Genomic DNA, 9211 nt, shown 5'->3' with positions numbered 1-9211 from the left:
ACAATTAACTAATCAATTATTTAATTGTAATATGGAATAGTGATAACACCGGTAATTGTGGTACCCATTGAGTTCAACCTTCTATCGATGCTGCCAAAGCAGGAAATACACTTTTCATGGAAACCTTGCAGGAATAAAACTCTGCAAAAACTGCTTCAAAAATTTTCGTCATTTTCTTTTCCTAATCAATAATACTGTTTTCTTTGAAATAATATATTGATGTATAATTTAAGAGACTATTTGAATGTCTCATTAAAATAGAATTCATGTTATTTTAATCATGGAAATTTGGCTGAAAATGAGGGGAAACAACCTTTCTCTAATATTTGTTTCTATAAATAGTCAAACATTCATACTCATCAAACCCTACCTACTCCAAAACAAGACATTCCCTTCTTAGAAAGTTGAATAGAAAAGATGATGCAGCAAGAGGATATGCAGTCACCATGGTCATTCTTTGAAGACATGAACTCAACTTTTGAATCAGGTGTTGAGTCCTATGGCTTCACTGTGTATGACCATGTTGGTGATTGTGGATCCTATGGCTTCACTGTGGATGATTGTGGAGCCTATGGTTTCACTGTGGATGACCATGTTGGTGACTGTGGACTCAATACACTGTTGAGCACTCTAGAGGATTATTCCACTTCTGAAATTTGTTCCATACCCTTTTCTTCCAACCCTTTATTTTTTTCCAATGATCATGTTCACACCCAATACCCAATCAATGAAGAAACCGGGCAACTTCCATCACTCATGGAATTGGATGATTTTGATTCCATTCTGGATACTGAAATTGTTAGTATTGAAGGTCATGGATACCTAAGGGAGAGTGAAGGGAGCTTCTTTCCCCCACAGAATTTTTCAAGTGAGGTGGAAAATGCTTGGAGTCCTACCCCTTCTGTGAGGTCAGAGTTGTCCACAAATCAAGCATCACTATTGACTTTACCCCACCAAAACATGGAAATTGAAAACCAAGTGAGTCTTCCACACTTGCTAGAGGCACATGGAGAGGCCTTGGAGCAAGGACAAAAATCACTAGCAGAAGTGATTTTGAGGTGCATGAGCCAGAAAGCTAGTCCACTAGGTGAGTCTCTAGAGCGCCTTGTGTTCTACTTGTCTCAGAGCATGACCAATCATGGAGACTATCTCAAAGGTGAGGCCTTCAAGAACTTTGAGGCTGCTTTGAGGGCACTCTATCAAGGTCTCCCAATTGGGAAAGTTGCTCACTTTGCAGCCGTTTCTGCAATTCTTGAAGCCATGCCACAAGATTGTAACAGTGTACACATAGTGGACTCTTGTGTTGGACATGGGTTTCAATGGGTTCCAATGATTGAGGCTATTGCACACATGAACAAAACAGTGAAACTGACATCAATTAAATGGGATGGTGATGGTGAGGGTCTTGAGTGTTTTTCTAGTTTATCAAATTTTGAGGAAACTAGAAAGCAGCTCTGTGAGCATGCCAAATCCTGTGGTTTGAAGTTGAAGGTAGAGGAGAAAGGAGTGAAGGAACTTGTTGCTGAGATTAAGAAAATGAACAAAAGGGGTGGGAGAGGTGAGTTTTTGGCCTTCAATTCCATGATTGGTCTTCCACACATGGGAAGAGAAAGTAGCAGAAGACAAGCCTTAGAGTTTCTAAGGGTAGCTGAAGATTTGATCAACACCTCTGGCAATAGGGGGATTATAACTTTTGGGGATGGAAGTGCTTATGAGAAAGTGAAAAACAACTTGAATTTCAGGTCATTCTTTAAAGCACATTTGGAGCATTACCAAACCTTGTTAGAAGCAATTGAATCACATTTCCCAACTCGTTTCTCAGAAGCAAGAATCGCCATGGAGCAACTGTTTTTGCAACCTTGTATTTCCTCTATTGATTGGTTACAAACATGGGAAGAGATGCACAGTGATGGCCCTGTTGAGGCTGAAATTAGCTTTAAGGGTTGCCAATTAAGCAAAAATATTTTGATGGAAATCAGAGAAGTGTTGAGAGGAAGTGAAGGCTCATATCAAGCAAGGATTGAAGGACAAAATGACAATGAACTAGTTTTGGAGTACAAAGGATCTCAGCTCTTAAGATTTTCAACTTGGAAAAACTAAAGCTAGAATGTCTCAGATCAGATGTTAGTGGTTATTTATTATAATTTGATTTGTACAGATTCGTGTTTATATGTATCTCCAAGAATTATATAAAGGTGTTTATTCTTTTTTACACAATATATAACAACTTGTTTGCAAAGAGCTTTCTTATATTTTTATATACTTGCACTTTAAATTAAACACAGGGGATGAAAATAGTAACAGGGTGAGAAGTTTTGCTTCTGGATTAAATTTTGATATTTTGTTTAACAATAAAAACAAATTCTACATAATCATCCACTTCGATTTGAGAAATGAAATTAAAAATATAAACTTTTCTTTAGAAAAAAGAGATCAAATTTACCAAAGAGCATGCAGATTTAATTTACAGTTCTTTCTCAATTATTCCTTCTTGCTTTTCTTTGTATCAGACATGGACATGGAAATGGAGGCTGCTACGTGTCATGTGGAGATATCAAGTTTACAATTTTACCCTCAATTCCATTAGATGTGTGTCAACGTACCGTACTCTAAAATGTTTCCCTCCTTTAAAAGGGAAAGAGAAAATTCAAATTCGTTCCCGGAGAAGAGTTCAGAAGCTCCAAACAACCAATTTTCAATTTTCAATTTTGTCTCTGAAGAGAAAGGGGATAGGGTTTTGCAGAGTGATGGCAGAACCTTCAAGAAACATGGAGGTGGAGAGGCTGATCTCTTACACCGACGACCTCGTCAAGGTATTGGTGGAACCGCGCGACCTCAACAACCTCTCATATTGTCACCAACAAAACCTCTCTCTCTCTTCCTCTTCCCATTCTCACCATCACGACGTTCGCTCCTCCCTCCAAGGTTTGTGCCAATACCCTTTTTTTGATCACCGATTGTATGATCCTTTTCGTTACCTTTCTATGTCAGATGTTGCAAATTTACTGTTAATTTTTTTTTTTATATAGCTAAAGTCCCGATTACAAATGAGTCTTTGTACGCTCTCATACAAAAGCTGTTGGATTTGATAGAGAGTTCCTAGTCATATGTGTGGAAGTGGATTTTGTGTATGCTAATTGCTAACTATTACAAAAGGTTTAAAATTGCAGTTTGGTTTCATTCTGTTCCTTGATATTGTGAGAAGTTGTGGACAAATGTAGCCACAATTGTGGTCGCCGACTCGTAAAAACCTTAACTTTGCTGCCGAGATGGTGGTGTTAGAATTTTGCTAGAAATTATATCACTTATATGGAGTAGTTCTTATCAATGTTGTCTGCTATGAGTGGATCTTATTCATTGTTTTGTGCTTTTGAATGTGTTTTTGTATGAATCAGATTGTGAGAAAAAAGTGGATGCTTGCAAGCAGAAAATAGAGGAAGCTAGATCTGAGACTGTTACTGACGCGGAACTGGACCTTCTGCAGAGAGAACTGGAGGAAGACCTTGAAAAAGAACGTTTGTTGAAAGAAGAGTTTAGATATGTCTCTAGTTGTGTTTTTGTCTTTTCAATTGTGTAGCTTTATAGCATAATGTGTCTTACCATCTGTTTCTCATCAGCACAGCCATCGGCGAAGAGTTTAATGATCTAGAACAGCAGTGGATTTCTGTCCAAGAGCAAAAGAAGACCTTGAAGAAAATAGAGAAGACTAAGCTAAGGGCACAGTAAGTAAATTACAAAACTTGAATCAAAGATAGTAAAGCTGCCTCATACATATGATTGATCTGTTATTCATGTTTTCTTTCATGTTGTAATCTCTCGATTGCTTGTGATGGTGTTTGATTTTAGCATATTCTACATAAAGTGGAATATAAATGTGTTTTTGATAGAGCCCATAGTCGCATAGAACTCTAGTCAAAAATCAAATTCCCCTTTAATGTAGTGGAGAGGAAACCTGAGTGTCAATCCTAGGAACTCTGATTTTAATAGCTAGTTTGTAAGAGCTTAACCACGGTGATTGTCACAAAATTGGGGATATTTACAATATGGAACTGTAAAACAATATGGATACCACAACTATTAGTCTAAAGAATGGGATGGATATGATGCATGAGACTAAAAACGGTGTAGAGAGAGTATATAAAACTACTGTAACAGACTGCATGATATTATGCATGAGAAAAGATGCAAATCTAACATGTTCTGGTGTGATTAGGAATGACCAATGAATGATGTGTGGAAACATGTTCTGAAAGTTATAATGAAGAAAAACTACGTGGAAATGTCAATACCAAAACTGTTTGAAGAAATGCCTAAGTGAAACCCTAGAATGCACCAACTGTTTGATTAAATGCATGGAGAACGAAAATTCAAAATTATGCAATGGTACCGATGGTAAAATATTTGAATGAATATATGAATGCAAATGAAATGTTTAGAATCATCTAATTGTGCAAAAACAGCAAAATCACCTATTAAACCAAATCTGACAGCACTGGTCTAGAAAACTCATGGTTCATGTTTTGACAGCTTTAGGCATTATGCAGAGAATGGGTCCAGATGCTATGCAATGCATGAATTCATGATTTAAACACCTAAACAAGTCTAAAAGAATGCAGACATACAAATTACCACACTGTTTAATGAAAATTCTACATGAAAACCTAATATGCACAATGTGTTTGACAAAATGCCTAATAGAACTAAAAATATGAATTATAAAAAATGAATGATTGGAACAAGTTTAAATCACTAAAATAATGCATGATATGAATGCAGAATGGGTAAACAACTCAAATCGAAAAATTACTATCTAACCAAAACTGGCAGCAAGGCCTGCGTGGCAGGAAAATTGACAGCAAATATGCAATGCATCAATTTAAGCACCAAAACTTAAGCTGGAAAATTATGCTGCACATGAAAACAGAAAAGTAAATCTAGAGAATTCAACTATGGTACTTGGGAAATTACTATTGGAAAACTAAACTAGAAAAACTACTTAAAACAAAAAATTAGCACATTTTCCTAAAATCTCTAATTTTTACAAGAAAAACTGAAAATGGAGTAAAACCAAAGAATGAAAACCAAAACAATCCTAAAAGAAATGTTTTTAACAATGAAAAACATGACAAATTAGGGACTTAACATTTCTTCTTTTCATTTTCAGGATGATACTGTCAATGTATGCTTCAGTGACAAATATTGTTCCTGACTTGGGTGAACAGTCCAAAATCTCAGGCTGTATCCTTTTGATGAATTTACTGTTCTCTGCCCCCTCATCTGTTTTTTTCTGGTATTCTGATATTATCTGTTGATTCTTTTCTTAAAAAACTCGGTTGCTCCTTAATCCTCATCTGCAGATATTGTGGATAAGGATAAAGACGCAGTTGAAAAGTTTGAATATGATACCTCTAAGATGACTGATTTTGATATATGTAATGGTGTTTGGAAAATAATTAGTGATTGATACATGTCAACCACATAGGCTGATACTAGCAACGATGTATTATTTTCTCAATTTTGAGTGGAATCTTAGCAGTCCTACAATTCACTCATTGGTGTAAGACTTCTGTCTTAATTTATTATGAATGAAAATCTTGCAATGTGGATATTAACTACTGAGAAGAGGGTAATATAGCTTGTCATACTCAGCTTCATCCGTTGGTTCTTCGTCTAAAAAAAATGGCCCTGCATTTATTAACACATGCTAAGTAGTTCGCTACTTGCATATCAACTAGTATGCAGTACACTGAAGCATATATGAAAAAAAATTCAGCTGTTTCTAGCTAGCAGAGGTTTGTGCTGGTGCAGTATTTACTCGTGCCTCGCAAGGCAAAGGCGCAACTCATCCAAAAGGATGACTCTGCTTTTTCCAGTTGCTTCAGTTTTCACTCCAGTTAGCAGATTTTGTGGCTGAGTTGATACTATATTTTTCTACTTTTATCTGCTGGTCTTTGTAATATTAACCTATAAAATTATATATATATATATATATATATATATATATATATATATATATATGTTTGTATGTATATTCTGGTTTGATATATTAAAGACGTGAATGCCCCCCTGTTTTTAATAAAATGCAATGGATATGATTCTCTAAAGTTTCATTTTTAAATGTTATACTTCCAATTGTCTAAAATATAGCCGGAGAGAGAAGACCTAAACTTGTGACATAAATGATTTTATCTTTAACTGCAAGGATGCTTAAAGTTTGTTAGTATAATCTAGAACCAACTTTCATTATTTTATACGAGTTTAATTAATAATTTACATACTTAGCTAACGTAAACAATTTACAGTGTCAGCTCTTTGAAAGTTTCAAATATATATATATATATATAGATATAGATAGATATATGTCTCACAATTCACAATGTAAATATTTTATAACTGGATTCCTGTTTTATACTAACAAAATACTATTTAGCCTTCAATCTCTGAATCAATCTCTGAAGTGTTTTTCAAGAAAAAAAGGGGCATTGGGGGTGAAATTAAACCAATAATCTATAATTCGTATAGGTGAAATTAGATCATTTTAACAATTAATTTTATGTATAAGTATTCATTGTTATAATTAGTTATAATCAAAGTTAAATTTTGTTATGTTTACTATAGTTTAAGATGATTGATTACTTTATTTTGCGTCATAAAAATAAATTTTTACAGTAAAAGTATGTTAAATAAGTATTTTCATAAAGGAGTTAAAATTAAGGTTTTTTATTTTTCAAAAACGGTTTAATTGTCATTTTTAAATTGAACATAATGATGAAAAATCAGTGTCTTCTGTATTATGATTATCAATGTTAACTGGTATTAAGCATATGCAGCATTCATTGTGTGGCAGGCTTGAGGAATGCCATGATTAACAATCTAAAGAAACATACGCATACATTAATATTTCTTTGGTATTTGTATAATCTTTTTTCTTTAACGAATCTTGTGCATACAATGTGGCTTATCACTACCATGATGACTATAAGTGTAAGTTGTTCCACAAGGTTCTGTGCTTTTTCTGACGAGCTCTCACCAAAATGTTCTTCTTCTTGTGCTTATAAAACCATGCTTAGCAAATACACACACCACTTCAAAACTTATTTGTACTCCATCCATTGCATGCAGCTGGAACAGGAGTGCCTCTATAAGCCTCACAAACATATCGTGTAAAATTTTCATATTCCTGTAAAGTAACACAAACGATAACAGTCTTCACTCTTTATTTATCAGTATCATCAAAAAAATATGCAAAACTTACTACTCATATGTGTGTCAGTATGAGTGTGTTCAAAACAATAGATATGCACAAAATTTTCAAGTAGAGGAGAAGAGTGAAAAAAAGAACAAACCTTTCCAATTGATTCATTGTTTACCATCACTAAAGGCAGAAATTCGAGGGGTGCAGTTTCATTAATATATTTCTGTCCAATCTGCATAGCAGTTGAAGTTCTATGTTAAATATCATAAAGGATAGTCCATAAAGTAGAAAATCAAATTACATACATGGTTGTATTTATAAGGCTAATACAACATATATCATTTTACATTTAACTATGATAACAAATTTAGATTCTCTGCTGTATTTTTCTGTGCTGGTTCTCTACTGTGTATTGACAAGAAAAAAGTCCTTGTTAAATATAATTATATAAATGTAGAGTAAAATAACCTCTGTTGCATTTTCTCTGGTATAGCAGTTCAGAACAGGTTCCTCAGGCAAATCCAATTGGCTGAAACAGTCTTGCCAATTCTTGTGCCTTCCCTCGATTGCCAGAAACTCAAAACAGTAGATCAGAGCATAATGTTTGCTCTACACATAAATTGATATCAGAGATTTTGTATGAAAAAAATTGATTCATTCTATAAAGAACTGGGAAAGCCACATCACTTACCACATCATTCCAAACATTGAGGGCACAAGTTTCCAGTGAATTTAGCTCACATTCATCAGGTCCATTCTGCAGTTTATCATGGAAGATAATCATCAAATATACCACATTAGTCATCTCATTGCACAAACATATCTCTCTTTTCTCCTCTTATCATTCTCATGATTCTAAACCAAAACTACACACCCTTTTGTTAGAAATATGAATATGAATTCTCTTTTTCAAATATTCTCCGGTTATGGTTTGTGCATGTATCACACAACTCTTTAGATGAGGAAACTGAGCTAAAATGTTGTTAGGAACTGAATAATATTGAATCCCTTTTCCCAAATCGAGCCATTGTAGTGAATAAATACTGCACAAATTAATTTTTGATTATTGTTTTTGTTTATGAGAAATGCATGACTTTACATTTTCAATAACCAAAACTCAGAATCAATAAATTTTCTCAGACCCTTTAGCTTCCTATCACCCTTAAAGCAACCAAATTGATATCAGAATCAGCTTGGAAGTGAAAATTCAATCATGCTAATTGCAGAAAAATTTTGAATACAATTGCATGGCATCAAAGCAGCAAAACTTTTATCATAATCTTATTACAGCACAATCTTACACAATCAAATTGTAATTCTTTCAAACATAACAAAGATAATATAGGAATAGAACAAAACCTGACATATTATGGATTGGTTGGTCTTATTAACATAAGCATTGGCCCAAGGTACTAGGTGGAGGTTGATAATGTTGATGAGATCGCTGTGGAAAATCTCCTCCAGATTCTTCACAATGAAAGTTGCAGAAGGTTGGCTTAGGCTTGCATAGTACACTGAAAGATTAACTTTCTGAGAAGCAAAAGGTGCAACTTCAGCACCATCACCATGTAAACCAAAAGGGTAATATGAAGCAGCATCAGATTTATTGATGGAAAGGAAAGGGAGTAATGTTAGTGCAGAGATCATAGCTAGTTTTGGAGAAACCATCTTTTTGGTTCAGAGTCTGCAAAACTGAGAAGACTTTATCTGCTGTGTTTCTGTTTCTGCTTCTGATTCACTCTAATAAATGTCATTCATGTATCATAAAGTTAAATATATTTGTTGGTTCAATGTTAACCAAAAGTATCAGACATATCTTAATCACTAAAAAATAATAATACCGTTTAGATTTTGTCGGATATAAATATTTCTGTTAAATAGTTAGTAATAAAACTTACTAAATTTTAGTTAGAGTAAAATTATAAAAAGTTACTTTCAAAAGAATGTTTTAAAACGTTTGAAGAGAGTATGTATCGAAAAAGTAGCTGGTCATTGACTTAGGGTAGCATTAATGGT

At 34.1% G+C, this 9211-nt stretch overlaps 3 protein-coding genes across 3 annotated transcripts; 2 read left to right on the top strand and 1 right to left on the bottom strand.

Annotated features, from left to right (window-relative positions):
- Nucleotides 1–287: 287 nt before the first annotated feature.
- On the top strand, nt 288–2663 carry LOC114186068 (protein NODULATION SIGNALING PATHWAY 2-like). The gene is made up of 2 exons (XM_028074081.2): nt 288–2123; nt 2511–2663. Exon 1 carries the CDS (start codon nt 418–420, stop codon nt 2098–2100), a length of 1683 nt encoding a protein of 560 aa, XP_027929882.2. The 5' UTR covers nt 288–417; the 3' UTR covers nt 2101–2123; nt 2511–2663.
- LOC114186069 (kinetochore protein SPC24 homolog) lies at nt 2522–5612 on the top strand. The gene is made up of 5 exons (XM_085672855.1): nt 2522–2925; nt 3396–3538; nt 3622–3722; nt 5165–5238; nt 5358–5612. The coding sequence occupies exons 1-5, from the start codon at nt 2544–2546 to the stop codon at nt 5462–5464; spliced, it is 807 nt and encodes a 268-aa protein (XP_085528981.1). The 5' UTR covers nt 2522–2543; the 3' UTR covers nt 5465–5612.
- A 1177-nt stretch (nt 5613–6789) lies between these two features.
- Nucleotides 6790–8972, bottom strand: LOC114186344 (gamma-interferon-responsive lysosomal thiol protein-like). The gene is made up of 5 exons (XM_028074412.2): nt 8555–8972; nt 7887–7952; nt 7664–7804; nt 7347–7427; nt 6790–7180 (listed from the first exon to the last, which is right to left on the bottom strand). Exons 1-5 carry the CDS (start codon nt 8861–8863, stop codon nt 7088–7090), a joined length of 690 nt encoding a protein of 229 aa, XP_027930213.2. The 5' UTR covers nt 8864–8972; the 3' UTR covers nt 6790–7087.
- Between the last annotated feature and the right edge of the window lie 239 nt (nt 8973–9211).

This window comes from Vigna unguiculata, chromosome 5 (assembly GCF_037176805.1).
Source record: "Vigna unguiculata cultivar grain cowpea cultivar isolate G323 ecotype 2 chromosome 5, ASM3717680v1, whole genome shotgun sequence".
NCBI classification, from domain to species: domain Eukaryota; kingdom Viridiplantae; phylum Streptophyta; class Magnoliopsida; order Fabales; family Fabaceae; genus Vigna; species Vigna unguiculata.
The sequence above is the reverse complement of the archived record's forward strand: the minus strand, read 5'-3'. Positions and strand labels throughout refer to the sequence as shown.

Coding starts and splice junctions, on each gene's coding strand:
- LOC114186069 (XM_085672855.1), top strand. CDS start 2,544: ATGTGGAGATATCAAGTTTACAATTTTACCCTCAATTCCATTAGATGT. Junction 2,926..3,395: donor CGTTCGCTCCTCCCTCCAAG/GTTTGTGCCAAT, acceptor TGTATGAATCAG/ATTGTGAGAAAAAAGTGGAT. Junction 3,539..3,621: donor TGTTGAAAGAAGAGTTTAGA/TATGTCTCTAGT, acceptor CTCATCAGCACA/GCCATCGGCGAAGAGTTTAA.
- LOC114186344 (XM_028074412.2), bottom strand. CDS start 8,863: ATGGTTTCTCCAAAACTAGCTATGATCTCTGCACTAACATTACTCCCT. Junction 7,953..8,554: donor ACCAATCCATAATATGTCAG/GTTTTGTTCTAT, acceptor GATAAACTGCAG/AATGGACCTGATGAATGTGA. Junction 7,428..7,663: donor CCAGAGAAAATGCAACAGAG/GTTATTTTACTC, acceptor ACTGCTATGCAG/ATTGGACAGAAATATATTAA.
- LOC114186068 (XM_028074081.2), top strand. CDS start 418: ATGATGCAGCAAGAGGATATGCAGTCACCATGGTCATTCTTTGAAGAC.